At 40.2% G+C, this 19,561-nt stretch overlaps 1 protein-coding gene across 4 annotated transcripts in view; it reads left to right on the top strand.

Annotated features, from left to right (window-relative positions):
• uba6.L (ubiquitin-like modifier activating enzyme 6 L homeolog) overlaps positions 1-19,361 on the top strand; it is a 53,514-nt gene extending 34,153 nt beyond the window's left edge. For all 4 annotated transcript variants that reach the window (XM_041591147.1, XM_041591143.1, XM_041591144.1 and 1 more), the window contains exons 26-33: positions 2,791-2,860; positions 3,085-3,156; positions 6,926-7,043; positions 8,357-8,550; positions 9,341-9,468; positions 10,544-10,631; positions 11,517-11,611; positions 18,989-19,361. In XM_041591147.1, the coding sequence (XP_041447081.1) occupies positions 2,791-2,860; positions 3,085-3,156; positions 6,926-7,043; positions 8,357-8,550; positions 9,341-9,468; positions 10,544-10,631; positions 11,517-11,611; positions 18,989-19,124 (901 nt within the window). In that variant the 3' untranslated portion in view covers positions 19,125-19,361. The remainder of the gene's footprint in view (positions 1-2,790; positions 2,861-3,084; positions 3,157-6,925; positions 7,044-8,356; positions 8,551-9,340; positions 9,469-10,543; positions 10,632-11,516; positions 11,612-18,988) is intronic.
• The last annotated feature ends 200 nt before the right edge of the window (positions 19,362-19,561 follow it).

The following is a 19,561-nucleotide window of genomic DNA, read 5'->3' as shown; positions in this document are numbered from 1 at the left end:
GTTTTCTAGGCATTTGTAGTGCAGATACGTGTTCCTCCATTGAAATTTGAATTTCGCGCCGTATGCAAATTAGCCTTCGCTAGCGCAACTTCGCTTTATATAGCGAAACAACACTAGCGCAACTTCGCAACCTTACGCTACCCCTGTGCGCAACTTCGGATTTTAGTGAATTTGCGGAGCCCTGGCAAAAATTCGCCTGGCGAAGAGCGGCGATGTTGCGCCTGGCGCAACTTCGCATCTTAGTGAATTTGCCCCTCTGTACTTACTTTCATGCAGTCTTCTCTTTATGGTAGACTTGGATATCAATATGCCTACCTCCTGGAGAGTGTTGTTCACTTGTTTGGCTGTTGTGAAGGGGTTTCTCTTCTCTATGGAAATAATTCTGTCATCATCCACCGATATTGTCTTCCGTGGACATCTAGGTCTTTTTGCGTTGCGTTTACCAGTGCTTTCTTTTTTTCTCAGGATGTACCAATCTGTAGATTTTGCCACTCCTAATATTGTAGCAACTTTTCGTATGGGTTTTTTCCTGTTTTTGCAGCTTAAGGATGGCTTGTTTCACCTGCATGGAGAGCTCCTTTGACTGCATGTTGTCTGTTCACAACAAAATCATCCACATACAAGCACCCCCCCTCAAATCAACTCCAGGGTTTTTATCTGCTTAATTGATAATGACATAACAAAGGAATTGCCCACAACTACCCATAAAATAGCCTTTGAGTCAATGGTCCCAATTACTTTGAAATTAAGTGATTAATTAAAAAAGAAATTCCTCACATTTTTATGCAATCTTTTGTTCAACCCATTGAATTAAAGCTGAAAGTCTGCAGTTCAACTGCATCTGAGTTGTTTCATTTAAAATTCATTGTGGTAATGTACAAAAATTAGAAAAAAGTTGTCTCTGTCCAAAGATTTATGGGCCTAACTGTATATAGTTTGTTTATAGTTTATTGCATTTCTTGTGCTTGTTTATGGAGGAGCTATTTCTTGTTGTTATGTAGCTCCTATCTAAACAGGAACATGCAGTCCTATTATGATTTATGCAGTGCTGTCCAACTTCTATGGTACTGAAGGAGGGAATTTTTCTGGTCTACGCGGTGAAGGGCCGATAATGGAAGTTGGTGTTGGCAATTCCTCCTTTTTAAACTACACCCATGTTATCAGAAAACATTTTACACCATACCCACATTAATGGTGGTAGCACACAAACCAAATGGTTGGTGCTCACTGCAGGGATGTCACTCTGCATGGAGCAGACAGAGTATGCGCACACCCAGGGAATATAGGGCACACAGGCAGAGTATAGGGCACACAGGCAGAGTATAGGGCACACAGGCAGAGTATAGGGCACACAGGCAGAGTATAGGGCACACACAGGCAGAGTATAGGGCACACACAGGCAGAGTATAGGGCACACACAGGCAGAGTATAGGGCACACACAGGCAGAGTATAGGGCACACACAGGCAGAGTATAGGGCACACACAGGCAGAGTATAGGGCACACACAGGCAGAGTATAGGGCACACACAGGCAGAGTATAGGGCACACACAGGCAGAGTATAGGGCACACACAGGCAGAGTATAGGGCACACACAGGCAGAGTATAGGGCACACACAGGCAGAGTATAGGGCACACACAGGCAGAGTATAGGGCACACACAGGCAGAGTATAGGGCACACACAGGCAGAGTATAGGGCACACACAGGCAGAGTATAGGGCACACACAGGCAGAGTATAGGGCACACACAGGCAGAGTATAGGGCACACACAGGCAGAGTATGGCACACACAGGCAGAGTATGGCACACACAGGCAGAGTATGGCACACACAGGCAGAGTATGGCACACACAGGCAGAGTATGGCACACACAGGCAGAGTATGGCACACACAGGCAGAGTATGGCACACACAGGCAGAGTATGGCACACACAGGCAGAGTATGGCACACACAGGCAGAGTATGGCACACACATGACACACACAGGTAGGGTAGAGCCGTCAAAGGCAGAGCAGGGAAACCTATCAAGACTATGAACAGTATATACTGTAATATGTACATTGACAAAATGTCAGTGCTGCGCCTACTGTCTCTGTGAAACAGGAACAGGTGAACAAAGTGGGCACTGACAGTCTAATCAATGCAGGACATTACAGGTGTGAACAAAACAGGGCTTTTACAGCCTGAATCTGAGGTGTGAACAATGCAGGCCAGTTAATTTCAGTTCTGAAGCTTAGGCAATGGCAAGCAATCAAGGCAACCAGACTTCAATGAAGGGCCACACATGGGGGCAGCGGGCCACCAGTTGGACAGCCCAGCAGTTGGATTTATGGGACTATACAACAACCATTATTCACGAGACAGAGCTCATTAGTAATACTATTGATTATGTGTCTTCTGCAATGAAAGGCCATAAAATAAAATGAATCAGAAAGATTAAATGAAATAATCAAAACTAAATTGCTGTGATTCAGCCGTCTTGGTAGCTAATGAGTAAACCATTTAAATTTGCAACTGCACAGCATTTTTATTAGTTTTTTGTGTGTTTAAAGGCAGTAAGAAAGTAACCAAAACCTGTCTATATTAATTTATCAGATTGTGGAACATGCATACAGCAATGACCTTTCATATGATCCCTCTTGTGAAAGGGAAAAATATTGGAATATTTTGTTTTGAGGTGTCTTTTACTAAATACATTTAACCTTGTTTTTTTGAGTATTATGAAGTTGGTATAGCTATATATGTAGTAAATGTAATTGTTTATTCTGTTTTGTTTGTTTTTACATTCCCAGGCATATCAGTTTTATAGTTAGTGCTGCCAAATTGTTTGCAGAAGTACATAGCATCCCTTTAACTGAAAAGGTAAGATTCCAAGCCATGTGAACAGCAGGAGTCCCCCTATCATAGCCCACTATTTGGTTACCGTAAGAATCAAACAGATTAAAAAAAGAATAAAAATAGAATGGAAAGTCACTCAAACTCCCTCATACTTACTCATACTTGATTCTGTCTCAGAATATTCAGTCTTCTTTTTTTGGGGACCTGTTGTTTTACTTACCTTGACTTTTGATTATGTATGTTTTTAGGATGTATCAAAAGAGGCCATCGCGAAAATAATATCAGAAATGCCAATTAAAGAATTCACTCCATCAAATAAAGTATGTATTGCTTAACAGCTTGTCAGATATAATACATTTCTGCTGGTCTTCAGATGTGCTGAATATTTACAGCAATTCTAATGTGTAGCTATGAGAATTGTTAGTTTACTGGATTTTCCTCTTCTTTAGGAAAGGTATGGGTTTAGAGTAGAGATGTCACCATGAGGACCACACATGGTTATACTAGCCCCCAGACTAGTTGGGTAGTAAGTGTCAGGGGCCTATCGGCTCCCAGCGGAGAAGTCTGGACCAAGGAGGAAGCCTCGGGTTAAAGTCCAAGTTCGCTATAACCAAAAAGGGATCAGGAGTAAACGTAGTCGATTCCAAGCAATAGTTCAATAGGCAGGCAGAGAAGGAGCATAGTCAGGGTTCAGGCAGGGTCAAAAACCTAGAAATCTGAATAAAAGAAATTTAGGAATACCCAGGAATGCAACAAACAAATTTTGGGCATTGAACCCATGACCTCAGCGTCCTCTTATTTCAAATTTTCATGGGAAACACGCAACGTCAATGTGATGGCGTCATCTCACTTGGGTCATGGACGCCGCTATTTTGGATGCAACACCGCTGGAGACGGGAGCACAACGGGCGCTCCTGACTGTAAGCACACAAAATCACCTTCATCGACTCCTGTTGGCTTTCATGTGTTCTTCATTCAGCGGCTGATTTTGTGTGCTGTGTTTAGCTGATTGGAATGTAAAATGTGCTATCAACCCATAAGAAGAAAAAGAAAGTTGAACAGAGAAAGCAAACTCACAATATATTATTTTTAATACTCCACATTCAGTATTACTTTGTCCCACATAAAGAGTCTGTATTGAAAGAAGTTATGTTTCAAGAAATAGGTCTAACTCCACATGTACTTTACAGGGGCCAAAAAAAAAATTCTCATAGGGGTATATTTATCAAAAAGTGAAGTTTGAGATCGCCACAGTCCTCTAGAGTAAAATTCCGCCACTCTCCATTAATGTCTATGAGATTAACTATGAGTATTTATCAATAGGTGAAAGTAAAAGTTTATCCTTTGATAGATACACCTTTCTTTAGAAATGAATGGAAAGTGGTGTAAATTCACTTTAGAGGACTGTTGCACTTTGTACTTTATGAATAAAGCATTTTTTAACAGCGTTATCCTGGAGGGTGCTGTGAATTAGGCACTTGCTTAGGCAGGTATTTTCTGAACAAAATCTATCAAAGTATAATATTGCAAATTACATATTTTCCTATGCAATAGTCTGGTATATAAGTGCACTTATAAAAATAAATCAGCCATGCAGTATGAAATAATATATAGAGTATATTCATGGCACGAGTTTGCTTTTTAATCTGCTTCAAGCCTAAGGGGCAAATTCATTAAAGCGCGAAGCGGCTAACGCTAGCGCAAATTCACCAGCGTGGCGTCATTTTGTTGCTTTGTCGATTTACTAACAGGTGTTGGTGTAATTTCGCTAGTGAAGTGGACCTACTCTAGCGCTACTTCGCACCCTTAAGCCAGACAAAGTTGCGCTATGGTGAAGGGATGTAACTACGCAAATTCACTAAGATGCGGATTTTACTGAACGTTATCTCTTGCGCCAGACTTGCCTTCACCACATCAGACCAGGCGAAGTGCAATAGAGTAGATAGGGCTTGCTTCAAAAAAAGTTGACATTTTGTCTAAGTCCCGAAAAACGCTGGTGTCTTTTACATTTTTAAGGGTTATAGGCTGAAAAAGATCGTAAATTTTTTTGAGGGTACCCTCCTTCCATTTCCTAACATATGGCACCTAAACCATACAGTGGGCACATGCATAGGGAAAAATAACAACTCTTATTTTATGAAACTTTCCCAGGCTTGTGTAGTGTAATGTATTGCTGCTACATATACGTCCATTGTACTTTAACTTGCGCCGTATGCAAATTAGGCTTCGCTAGCGTAACTTCGCTTTGCTTGACAAATTAACGGTACCGCAACTTCGCTACCTTTCGCCTCCCTGATCGCAACTTCGGATTTTAGTGAAATAGCAGCACCCTGGCGAAGTGCGGCGAAGGCGTTGCTAGAGCATTTTCGGCGCTTAGTGAATTTGCCCCTAAGGGTCTTTGACAGTTTACACCTTTAAAAACTTGCAAGATATCCTCATGCTGCAGGAATAGTAAAGATGAATACATGCCTACGTGTACACATCCTAGTGCAACCAGCAGATGTCATCAAAATGAACTAATAATTGATGATTTAGAGTCTCCTTTTTTATATGTGCCCTTGACTAAGTGATTTTTGTTGTGATAATTTTATCTCAAATAACAAACTCAACATTAGTTTGTGGCTTTTCATCGGAAAACATGTTTTTTTTTAAAACGCATCAGTTAATAGTGCACCTCCAGCAGAATTCTGCACTGAAATCCATTTCTCAAAAGAGCAAACTGATTTTTTTATATTCAATTTTGAAATCTGACATGGGGCTAGACATTTTGTCAATTTCCCAGCTGCCCCCAGTCATGTGATTTGTGCCTGCACTTTAGGAGAGAAATGCTTTCTGGCAGGCTGCTGTTGTTCCTTCTCAATGTAACTGAATGTGTCTCAGTGGGACATGGGTTTTTACTATTGAGTGCTGTTCTTAGATCTACCAGGCAGCTGTTATCTTGTGTTAGGGAGCTGCTATCTGGTTACCTTCCCATTGTTCTTTTGTTTGGCTGCTGGGGGGAAAAAGGGAAGGGGGTGATATCACTCTATCTTGCAGTACAGTACAGTAAAGAGTGATTGAAGTTTATCAGAGCACAAGTCGCATGACTTGGGGCAGCTGGGAAATTGACAATATGTCTAGCCCCATGTCAGATTTCAAAATTGAATATAAATAAACCTGTTTGCTCTTTTGAGAAATGGATTTCAGTGCAGAATTCTGCTGGAGCAGCACTATTAACGGATTCATTTTGAAAAAAATTTTTTTCCCATGACAGTATCTGTTTAAGAAACTTTTTCCAGCAATAACAACTTCAAGCCTTTTCTAGTCAGCATGTACTAGCGATGTGCATTGTTGGCTCATTCTTTCAAGCAGTTTTTCTCCTGGTTGTTCATGTTAAAGGAGAAGGAAAGTCTTCTTCCACTTGGGGATGCCACATTTTAGGCACCCCCAAGTGAATGTATTTACTTACCTGAAACCCCGGGCCAGTGCTCCTATCAGAAGAAAACTGCACCGCTCGGGGGTTATTCCTGCGAGCACCACAGATCGCTTCTCTTCTGGCTTTTTCTTTCTTTAAATTTCCCAGGGCAGATGCATGCGCATTAGAATGAAAAAGCTGAATTTTTAGTTAAAGTTCGGCTTTACACTCTAAAGCGCATGCACAGCCACGAGAAGAATGAAGAAGATGGAAGAGGAGCGCTCTGTGGTTCTCGCTGGAATAACCCTGGGTCGGTGCAGTTTTCTGCTGATAGGAGCACCGGCCTGGGGTTTTAGGTAAGTAAATACATTCACTTGGGTGTGCCTAACATTTGGCACCCCCAAGTGGTAAACAACTTTCCTTCTCCTTTAACAGTGCATAATAATGTTAATTTGTGATATTGACATATGTATCTCTTTAAAAACTCCCACCACTCCCTGCTGGGTTCTGGCAGCTCTTTTCCCATGATTTCTGCGTAGAGTATGTGAGTCAACATCCAGGTTGAAGAAACTATATGTAATGGTCGTGCAGGGTAAGATGTGTTGTGTTTTCTTTAAGTAATTAGCAATGTTAAACATATTTGAGCTGTTTTTATTACCTGTTGTCAATTAAAGTGTTTTTTTATTCTTTCACAGATTGTAGAAACAGATGAAACTGTGAGAAAACCTGACCAAATCACAGTAAGCAGTGAGGATGAACGGACTGCAGTTGAACAGCTGGAGAAGGCTATTGCAGATAGACATGTCTCTAAATGTGAGCACATTATGCGTTCATAGTCACATTTCTTTATTATAAAATTAAAGTTATACATTTTTTATAATTATTATAATTTGTTTAAAGTGTTTGCTCTTTTTAAATGTATGTAAATGTTGGGAAATTCATGATTATATATCTTTTGAAGTTTTTTCTTTGCTTTTGTAGAGGTATTGCTAATTCCTAAATCTTTCTTATTTGTTATTCTTAGTTTTCATGCTACTGTATGTAAATACTGATTATTTGGCATGTCAACCTTTTTATACTTTAAGTATTGATTGCTATACAAATTTGCCACTAGTTACACAAAAGAGGAAAAAAGTATGACTCATAGCATTGCACCTTCCCACTCTTTTAATCTGAGGTCCCAATGGTGTAAATAAAACGTAACTTTTACTAATAACCACCTAAAATTGATATGAAACAAAAAATAGTGTATATTACATATGTTACAATCCCTCCTCGCTGCAACCTTACCTGAGGTGACGTTAATGTCAACCATATCCATGTGTACATGTACCTAAGTATTGGCATCTTGTAAGGTAAAGGTGCATGCTGCGATACTCTGGTTCAATACCAACCACACTGGGTACAATCTAACGTACCAATCTGACCCGTAACACCATTCGTTCCGCTCACATACTGTGGGTCACCAGCATTCCACTGCAGTTGAGATAGATGTGGGGAAACAGCTACCACTGTGACTGAAAACCCATACTATTATCTCGATTTTCAAAAACCGTTTATTAGCTGCTGACTTCCAGTCTATTCAGCTTCCGCACCTAACCTTGTTTTTAACATATGTAATATACACTATATTTGTTTCATATCAATTTTAGGTGGTTATTAGTAAAAGCTACATTTTATTTACACCATTGGGACATTAAAAGAGTGGGAAGGTGCAATGCTATGGGTCATACTTTTTTCCTCTTTTGTGTAACTATATATCATGTGACCTTGCACACCACTAATTTGCATTAAATTTCTATCAATGGATGGTGCTACCTACTCCTTCTTCATTGATCAAATTTGCCACTAAATGTAGCAAAAAATTTCCTATCTGACACAATTATCTAAGCAAACCAATCTATGAATTAATCGGAATTATACTGGTACTTTGAACTCAAGCAAAAAAGAACGTAACTGCTCAGAGGGCACTGAAAACCAATTTAATGGTAAAAGAACAAACAACAAACATTGCATTAAATACAACAAGGGTTGTTAAGTCAGCCACACAATACATTTTTTTTTAACTATCATCTGTTTGGAGAGCAGTGGGCATTGTTTACATGTTACTATTTATGTTGTGACAGCGGATCTCCAGTTGATGCCATTATCATTTGAAAAGGATGATGACAGCAATGAGCATATCAGCTTCATCACTGCAGCATCCAACCTAAGAGCCAAGATGTATAACATTGATTCTGCTGACCGATTTAAGACCAAGCGTATTGCAGGCAAGATCATTCCTGCCATAGCTACAGCCACAGCAGCAGTGTCAGGCCTGGTTAGTATTTATGCTTGATACTCTACCTAGGCAAATGTTTAACTACAAAGAGCCACAAGTGCACTCCTTTACACAGCCCTGTGTTACCACTGATGTTTCACAGCGCCAAGTATTAAGTCTTAAGTGCAAATACCTAAAATCATCTGGTGACATGGACTAAGCACTGTTGCACTTGTGCTTTTCCTGGGGAAACTGTAATTAACCTCGAAAAACTAAGACCGATACATAAAATATCAGAATTTCCATGTCTCTTGAATGCACCAATGCCAGATATATATCAAAATGACACAGCAATTTTTTATACACCAGAAAAATGTCCCTGACAATAAGTTGACCCCAGAAAACCATATATTTTTGGAAGTACATATTCTCTAAAATTTAATATGGTTAAATTTGTCTTTCGTCTCCAAACTACCAAACTGCAAGGTTGTAATAAAACAGAGATTTTGTAAAATTTCTGACAAATCACCCCAAAAGCTTGCATTTCAGAATCTTATTTCTTGCTGGTCCTTGGGTATAAAGAGAAAACATCATCAAGATTGTCAGGTGTCTTCTTAACAGTTTGATGGTTTGGATTACCAAAGTACAGGATGTGTGCATGTAGAATCACCAAAATGAGACAAATCCATAACAATGTTCTTGGCTGACACTGGCTGTTGAGCCCAGAAAATCATATATTTTGGAAAAATGAAAATCGACTAGACTGAGGAATTATGAAAGTGGTAGTTCTGTCACACCTGTAGTGGCACTGTCTATTCAGGTTTATGTATTTTCTTGTTTTTGCCTTTAGGTTGCTCTGGAGTTGATAAAAGTGATAGGAGGAGGCGCGTTTGAAGTTTACAGAAATTGCTTTTTCAACCTTGCGATTCCAATTATTGTATTTACTGAAGCTGCTGAAGTAAAAAGAACAAATATCAGGTGCGATCATATTAAACGGATAACTTTATTAAGTGATTCCTTTAGTAATTTGATACAGGAATATGATATCTCTCTAAATATTTTTTCTAATTTCTTTTTTATATTCGAAAATTAAACAGTGACTTGTACTTGGTCCCAACCAAGCTGCATAAATCCATATTGGCAGCAGGCCAGCCGGGTGCCCTAGGCAACCCAGGCAGTCATGTCATCCCCCCCCCCCAGGAGCATGGGTACATGTGCGTGTGTGTGTGCTTGCGCATTCTGTGACTATGTGGGAGCTTAACACCACATGTTAGTGAGGGGACATGGGGTTGGACTAGTGGTTGGCGACCGAAAAGGAAATTGCCTGGTGCCCCCCAACTTTGCGCCCTAGGCATGTGCCTCTTCTACCAACCCTTAGTTCTGACCCTGATTGGCAGCAAAACAATCCTATTGGATTTATTTAACGTTAACATCATTTTTGTACACTTAAAGACACAAATTTTTAGAGGCATATTTATCAATGGGTGAAAGTTCACCATTTGATAAATACACCTCTGAAAGTTCGAATGGAGAGTGATGGAATTTTATTGTGGTGCGCTCTAATTTCATAAATCTGCCCCTTAATGTATGTTGATTCAAATTACATAAAATACCCTTACACAGAAAACTCCAGATCTGGATAATGCTGCTGTTATTTTTTTTTTTACCGAAATTGCCCATGCAAGACTATAATGAGTGGAGCTCATTTATTGTTATTGAAGGTGTAGAAGGCAGAAATTTGTCTTTATTATAATTTTTCAGATGGAATAATAAAATATGTAACTTTCTGCATTGTTTTACTTATTTTAGTGGCTTACCAAAGCCCATGATTGGCATATTTTTTCCATTGCAAGATGGTGTGTCATTAATGTGCTCATGGAGTGAAATTATTGCATTTTGACTTATACTGCATATCTAATCAGTAGAGAAAACATACGTATGTAGTGATCTTGCAAAATGAAAACCTGTTGGCGAGAAATGCAAGGAAACCATGCAAATGGGTAGCAAGAAAGGAGAGGATGCGTCATAATTTAGCACATTTTTATTTTTTCAGAAATGGCATTTCATTTACCATCTGGGACAGGTGGACAATTTATGGAAAGGAAGACTTTACTCTTTTAGATTTCATCAATGCAGTCAAAGTAAGAATACCTTTAATGTTGACCAAAATATTACATCAATGGTATAAAGTTAGCAAAACTACAAAATTCTTCATGTTACAATGTCTTTGCTGTATTTTTTCACGTTAAAGGAAGTGTGTGTTTCCATTTTAACCCTTCAAAATTATTCAGACAATGAAAAGTAATGTAGTTCACTAGCTCTGGAGTAGCAAATAAAAATTTACCACAGACTGCTGGCCCCTCACGTCCTGTGACCCCTTTTGATAATATACAAAAAGCAGCATGTTAGGCAGGTCCGTTAAAGGAGAAGGAAAGCTGCAATAGTGCAAGCTAGAATGCTATATTTATTCTGTAGAATTTTTAACCATACCTGAGTAAAAAGCTCTAGAAGCTCTCTGTATGTTTAGGATAGCAGCTGCAGTATTAGCTTGGTGTGCCAGCACTTCCTACCTGAGTCTCTCCCTATTCACTTATATCTCTGAGCATGCTCACACCCAGGGCAAGGAGGTTTAAGCTGAAGGCAGGAAGTTTGATACAGAAGCCCATGTGTACACAATAGAAGGAAAGAAATGAAGTGTTTGTTTTGACAGAGGACTCAGAGCAGCACTACTTTGAGAGTTTACTGGTATATTTGGGTGGACCTTTCTGATAAGGCTTCCTTAGTTTTAACCTTTCCTTTAAACTTCACTCTTTTATTCTTAACACAATATATTTCCCTTATGTTGCAAACCCAACTTAGTTTTCTTTGTCCCTTCAAAGGGGGTGAGTGATTAAATGAGAATTGCATAGCCCATTGGGTATAGAAACAGTATACAAATTCATTTTTGATTTAGTATTGTTGCTCAGAATATTCTGGTAGTTTGTTTAGCCTCAATAATGTTTGCATTGCTTTGTCCATTACATTAGGAGCAGTATGGTATTGAACCAACAATGGTAATACAAGGAGTCAAAATGCTTTATGTTCCAGTAATGCCTGGTCATGCAAAAAGACTGAAGCTAACGTAAGTGCTTTGTAATTATAATTTCTGTGCCATCTATACTATAAACTTTGTTTTTTTACCTTTGAAAAAGCCTCCGATTTGAACTAATTCTTGTTTCAAATGATCCAGCATATTTAAAATTTATAAGAATGATTATAGAGTCATATGCAAATTGTAATAAGGGCTTTAATAAGTTTTGTAGTAGTAAAATGCCAGTATGTCAGAAGCAGAGAAGATGCCTTTGTGTAAGGGCTTGGTTACAGAGGTGTAAGTAGTAACCAGCTTCCCACCCATTTTCTCAATGTCTGATGGATTTGTGTTTAGGCTGGTACACAGTGTGGGTGAGAGTGCTTGAGTAGGGTGCTCAATAACTGAGCCAGACAAGGGCGGTATGGCTAGCCATGATGGAGAGCACACACTAAATACAGGAGCTCCATGAAGCAGCTAAGCAAATTCTTCCAAAACTTCAGCATTCGGTCATAATTATTTACATGTGGGAGGAATCCATAAATTGACCTTATAGATAACTCTGAAATCTTATTAATCAGATGCAGTAATATGATGTCTGGCGTATTAAACACCCTGCTAGTAAGCAATATACATTCTACTCTGCAATACATAAAGTCCACTCACACTTGGACTACTTTCTAATATCCCAACCTTGCTTAAGACTCCCCTATACTGCAGATATCCTACCTATCACATGGTCCGACCATTGGCCCATTCAGTAATCTTTAGATAATCTCCTTAAAAAAAGAGCATCACTGGAGATTTAACGAAACCCTCCTACATAATTAAAATTCATACAGTTACACATAGAAAGCATTGAAAGATTTTTTTAAGCTAAATAATGGGTCAGTACAGTTTTTACCAACATTATGGGAAGCCCATAAGGTTACCATTAGAGGGCACCTTATAGCTTTAACCTCTGCAAAGGCTAAAACAGCAATTATGTGCTCTTACTGCTGAGATTTGAAACACAGCATACCTTCATAACTGCTAATTGTTCCAGAAGAAGGTAAGAAACCCCATCTGAAGCCTCTCCAATTTGCCTCAGAGGGTGAAAAAATTCCTTCCTGTCTTAAAATGGCAATCGGACTAGTCCCTGGATCAACTTGTAGTATGAGCTATCTTCCATAACCCTGTATTCCCTCACTTGCTAAAAAGCCACGCAACTCCTTTTTAAAGCCATCTAATGTATCAGCCAGTACAACTAATTAAGGGAAATAATTCCACATCTTCATAGCTCTCACTGTAAAAAACCCCTTCTGAAAAAATTCGCCCATCTCTAACAATTAACAACCACCCTCTGTACCTGATCCTGTAGCCAGTTTCCTATCCATTTGCAAACGACTTTATTAAGCCCAACAGACCTTAGTTCAGAAAGCAGTCATTTGTGGGGCACGGTATCAAAAGCTTTGGCAAAATCCAAATAGATTACATCTACTGCCCCCCCCACTGTCCAGCATCTTACTTATCATAATATCAAATTTGTCTGACATAACCTATCCTTCATAAAGCCATGTTGATTGCTGCTCATAATGCCATTCACTAGGACAAAATTTTGAATGTGATCCCTTAACAATCCTTCAAATAATTTGCCAACCACAGATGTCAAATTTACTATAATTGCCAGGCTGAGATAGTTATCCCTTTTTAAATATTGGAATGACATGCGCTTTTCTCCAATCCATAGGTGCCATACCAGAATCTGAGAAAATCAGAAATAGCAGCTGGTCTAAAACTGAAATAAGCTCTCTTAGAACCTGGGGTGTATGCCATCTGGCCCTGGTTCCTTGTTTACATTAATTTTTATTAAAGCTTTATGAATCATATCTTGAGTCAGCCACTGACTAGATTGAGCTGAGCCATCAGTGCAGCTATGAAGTGAGCCTGGGAAGTCAGACTCCTCTATTGTATACACTGAAGAAAAGAACTGATTTAGCACATTTGCCTTTTCTGTATCTGTTACAACCATACTGGTACCATTATTTAAAGGAGCAACACTCTCAACCTGCATCTTTTTACCATTAATATACTTAAAAAACTTTTTGGGGTTAGTCTTGGCCTCAGCTGCAATGCACTCTTCATTTCCTTTCTTTGCCTGCCGGATTGCTGTTTTACAACAATTTTGTCCCAACAGACTTGTAGTTTATAAATGCCTTTCTCTTCTTTCCTATTAACTTTTTTAGTTTTTAGTGCTTCTACATTTACTCCTTAAGGGAATAAATTGAGAGCAGTAACGATTTAATATCATTTTAAATGACAACCATTTCTGTTCTGTGTTTTTAGCTGAAAACACAATGCCCCAATCAATGCTCTGAATGGCAGCCCTCAAGGCACTGAAATTAGTTTTTCTGAAATTCATGGTTTTGTTGCCCCCGTGTATATTTGTTTTTTGCACCAGACATTAAATGATATAACATTATGGTCAATATTACCTAGGGGTTTAGTGAATTGCACATTTGCTATAAGTTCTGGGTAATTAAAGATCACTAGATCCAGAATAGCATTTTTTCTGGTTGGCTCCTCAACAAGCTCAGCCATCTTCTCTCCCAAAACAGCTGCACCATCATCATTGAGGTGCAGCCCATCCCTAGCAAAAAGCCTGTAGCTGACTGAGAAATCAGCTCAGTTTTCCAAAAACCCAAACCCCTCCTCCCTACACCAATCTCTCAGCCACACTTTAATCTCCCTAAGCTCCAGCTGTCGTCTTAGCATTGCTCGTGGCCAGGTCCGCCATCAGGGGGGGACAGGGGGGAGAGTTGTAGGAGGCCCTGAGGGTAAGGGGGGCCCTGCCAGGCCACACTTACTTGATTAGCTGGGTCCCCCATCTTTCTGAGAGCTGCTGACTTCGGGAAGGCATGGACGTTTAAGGGGGCCTGGCCACCAATTTAGGCCACCAATTTTTTTTTTCATGTGGGGTCCTAGCCACCAATATTTTTTAATGGGGGGCCATAGCCACAAATGTTTTTTTTATGGGGGGCCCTGACCACCAATATCTTTTTATTTTTTATTAACATGTGGGAACCCGAGCCACCAATATTTTTTTGTTTTTTTACTGTGTGGTGGGGGCGGACCTGTGGGGGGGCGGACCTGTAGGTGGGGCTTGCGGTGGGCGCAGCCCAGGGGGCCCAGGAAATTTTGTCGTGTGGGGCCCTGCGATTTCTGATGGCGGTCCTGCTCGTGGCACATGTAATATCTCTGAGGAAATTACCTTGGAAGTCCTCGCCCTCAATGAGGACTTCGGTCTTCCCCAGCCGCTCCCAATAATATGTCCACTCTTTCCACCACATGCTGAACCCTAGCACCAGGCAAGCAGCAGACTGTTCGGTATGAAGGGTCCTTGCGGCAGATTACCCTATCCACCTTTCTAATGATCCCCTATAACTAAAACCTGCCTTTCCTTCCTTGAACTTCCCCCACCACCCATATTAGAGCCACTGCCTCCCAGGGTTCTCTGAGAGTCAACTACAAGGGGAAAGAAAGTGGAAGCACTCCAGGCTACCAAGAACAAAATATCACGTTTAAATATGGAATGGAAGTGCAACTGATTTATCCTATTAATCAATGCACATTCCCTGGTCCCCTGTCTCACAATAAATTCAATATATATGCAAGTACATGTGTGTATAAAGACAAGGGTTTTTAGTTACAATGTTATGATCATAAAATTGGTAAGCCACCATACCATGTCAAGGTAAACCCCATATTGTGGTCCCTAACTGTTTACCTCTGGTCAATAATAATATAAAAGCAGTAGTCCTTGAGATCAATGTCTCCAGACCTTGATTTTGGTTTTAAAGTGAGGGCTAGATCCTCCCACTAGCTGCTGCGGCTTTTAAAGGGAGAGATTGCCCAAACCAACACCCATTTTTAAAGGTATGGGACTACTTTAGTTGAAGGGGCAGGTAGGGGGTGCTATTACTCTGAGAGTCTGCCTGCTCCATGCCAGTTCAGAGCTTTCCTCCCCAGCCGTGGTCCAGCCCCCCTTCTGTCCCCTACTTCCCCTCATAACTGAAACAAACCTGCCTCCCTTAGTCTCCACTGCACCTTCTCCACCCCCACTACACTAGCCCCTGACAGTGGTTGCTCTGTGAGCCTCCTTTCCTCCCCCCACGTTTGCCGCTGCCCTCAGTGCTGCCAGTTCTCCCTTAGAGTCTACAGTTCAGATTTCAAGATGAAAACCCACCGACATCTCTCACATGTAAATACTGCATGGAACTGCTACTCCAACACCACATACATGTGACAAGACACATACTGAGTAATACTGAGCAAACCCACTTGCACTCATATTTACACTGGGTAAGTCTCCCAAGTGCAATTTCTCAAAAACACCTTTTTGGTTTTAAACGCCTTAAGTTTTTTAATCCTGTTTAACACTTAATTCACCCAAGGAGCTTATGCTCTAAAACAGGGGCCCCCAACCTTTTTCATCAATGAGCAACATTCAGATTTAAAAAGAGTTGGGGAGCAACACAAGCAGGGGAAACGTTCCTGGGTGGTGCCAAATAAGGGCTGTGATTGGCTATTTGGTAGCCCCTATGTGGACTGTTCACCTACAGGAGGCTCTGTTTGGCAGTGCACCTGGTTTTTATGCAACCAAAACTTGCCTCCAAGTCTGGAATTAAAAAATAAGCACCTGCTTTGAGGCCACTGAGAGCAACATCCAAGGGGTTGGAGAGCAACATGTTGCTCACGAGCTACTGGTTGGGGATCACTGCTCTAAAACAAAAAGGGGTGGAAAAAGCCCAAATATGGACCAAACAATTTTACGAAAAAAGTAACAGACAACATACACTGCTTGCCAGGACCTCAATCTGTTTGGAAGGTGCAGGGACACTTAATCTATAATCCAGCAGAGATTGGTAAACAGTTTCACACCTTTTATACCGGATTTTACAATTTGAGGTCTGGGATAACCCCATCCCCTCTACAAGTACAATACTTTTTTCAGGAGGAGGGTCTCCAGAACTTAAATAGGGAAACCTCTCTTGAAGAGGTATCTGCCACCATAAAAGCACTACCAAATGGCAAATCCCCAGGCCCAGATGGCTATCCATAAAAATATTATAAACTCTATCAACATATATTATAGCCATATTTGGTTCAAGGAGAAGGAAGTTGCTTTTATGCTTGGGGGTGTCAAAAGTTAAGCATCCCCAAGGGATTGTATTTACTTACCTGACACTATGACTTGGTGCTCCTATCAGCAGAATTCTGCATCAGCCCGGGGTTCTTCCAGCAAGCACCACGGAGCGATCCTCTTTCCGCTTCTTCCTTCAGCTTGTGGCTGTGTATGCGCAGTAGAGAGAAAAGCCAAACTTTGTGGTATACTACGCATGCGTCTACCACGGGAAGACGATTGCTCTGTGGTACTCGCTGGCAGAACCCGGGGCCGGTGTCGTTTTCAGCTGATAGGTGCACTGGTCCGGAGTGTCAGGTAAGTAAATACAACCAATTGGGGCTGCCTAACCTTTGGCACCCCAAGTATAAATTACTTTCCTTCTACTTTAAGCTTTTTAATGACTACCTGACAGGGACTCTTACTTCCTACCTCTTGTTGATACCGAAAGAGGGCAAGGACCCCACGCACTACTGTAATCACAGACCTATCGCACTTCTGAACTCTGACCTGAAATTAATCTCGACAATATTAGCTAATCACTTGACACCAATACTGCAAAAATTTATTTCAGAAGACCAGATCAGCTTTATACAGTGATGGCAGGTCGGAGACAACACATGAAGAATCATCAACATCATAGATCTAATACAAAAATAGGACAATAATCCTTGATATAGATTCTAGATGTAGAAAAGGCTTTTGACTGCTTAGATTGGGCATATATATTTGCCTTACTTCACCATTTGAACCTCTCCGACTCATACTTAGCTTTAAAAGCACTATATATCACCCAAAGCACTTATTTGAAGCTCCTGGGGCTGCCTCCTCTCCCCCTGCTCTACACACTGAGCATAGAACCCTTGGCAGCAAATAACATAAATAATCCAAATATAATAGGGATTGGGAACAGAATAGATCAATATAAAATAGCACTTTACGCTGATAACATTATTATTAACCCTTGCCTCACCACATCCCTCCCAGCATTACATAACCTTCTAGATCATTAGAATAGGAGAATTATCTGGGTACAAACTAAATATGAATAAAACTGAGGCCTTACCGATCAATTTAGCATAGTAGCTGTATTACGCTCCCATTATAAATACAATTGGAAATCAGATCATATCTCTTATTGGGGCACTAAGATTACCCCTCACTTTGAAGATCTATTTGCTTATAAGTGTATCCCACTAGCTCAAAAAAGATAGCAGATGTTAAATACCACCATGATCCAAGGAGGACTGGGAGTCCCATCTCTTCAGCAATATTATGAGGCAGCCCAGCTCTGACAAATTTTTGCTTGGTCCCAATGGCCCGCACATGCAATATGGATGAAGTTCGAAAACAAGCAATTTGCTCCATATCCCACTAATACATGGATCTAGCCCCAACCAGGCAAACCTCTACCTAAAGTTACTATGCTGAAAACTACTACATTAACATTAGATCTTTGGAGAAAAGCCAAATATAAGCTGTCCCTCTCCTATTCCCCTAACTCAGCAATCATGGGTAACCCTAAATTTCAGCCGAAATAAAATCCCTGTAATGTAACCTGTTTCCAAAACATGAGCTAAAGCCCCAAACTCCCACTTATCTTGGTACATGTATTTTCAGATGAGGCATTTTACTGCCCTTTTGTGAAGACTTTTAAAGAGAAGCTTCCAACCCTAATTGAGACTCTTGCCTCGGAGGGGAATGATATCTAAAATCTATAAAATACTCAATGAGCCCTCCTTCAACATGGGCTATAAACACTCGTATATGGAGAAATGGGAGACCGTAACGGGGCAAGAAATACCTCTGGAGATTTGGTCACATATTTGGAAATTGCCACGAGAGGTGTCACGTGTGTAAAGTGAATGGAATATATATAATACTAATGTTTTGGTATCTTACTCCCACTAGACTATATAAAAATGTTCTTACTACCCCTCAAACCTGCTGGAGAGACTATGCAACAACAGGCACCCTATCAAACCTGTTCTGGGATTGTCCTCTGATTAAACCCCTATAGGAAGAAACAAGTGTATATCTCCTGCACAAGCCACTTAAGTACTGATCTGATACAGAAAAAAACTGTGTAGCTCAGCAGACGATCAATAACCGTTGTAACTGAGCCTTTAACGATAGTAGTCCAGAAATCAAAAGGCTAATGGAGCTTTACGATTAGACTTGTGATCATGAGTAATGATCATAATGCAAATGGATGTGTAGTTTAGTGAATAATGAATATTGGCATTAAATCATTTTGTATTCCGCTACAGAATGCACAAACTGGTAAAGCCAGGGATAAGCAGAAAATATGTTGACCTGACCGTGTCTTTTGCGCCAGAAAGAGATGAAGAAGAAGATTTGCCTGGACCACCTGTGCGATATTACTTCAACCAGGAAGACAATTAATGGCTAATATGATTGTGTCCCCCAATATGTGTCTATGTCAGTACTACTTATAGGTAAAGCCTTAATTGAGAGGAACTAATTCAAATGGTACTATTGCACTATTATTTTACATAAAAGTAGTCCCCAGTACTTTCTTATATGCGTTAATGTATAGCCACTTGACTGTGGAATCAGGATGCACATCACCATGCTTTAACCCAAAAATAAAAACCATTTGCAGAAGAAAGGACCAAGAAATACATTTGTATTTTCATTTATTGTACCTCTTTGCTGAAGATGTTCAAGTGAATTATTTTCAGATGCATTAAATATTCACTCTATATGTGCCTTGGAATGTGCACATCTGTAAAGAAATATTTCTGTCACCATTGTGGCACAGTTATGTCTATTTTATATAGTTCTAAAACAATTCGCTAATTGGTAGTTGTTGTTTCTAG

Source organism: Xenopus laevis, chromosome 1L (assembly GCF_017654675.1).
Source record: "Xenopus laevis strain J_2021 chromosome 1L, Xenopus_laevis_v10.1, whole genome shotgun sequence".
Lineage (NCBI taxonomy): Eukaryota > Metazoa > Chordata > Amphibia > Anura > Pipidae > Xenopus > Xenopus laevis.
This window is presented reverse-complemented; position numbering and strand designations above follow the sequence as displayed.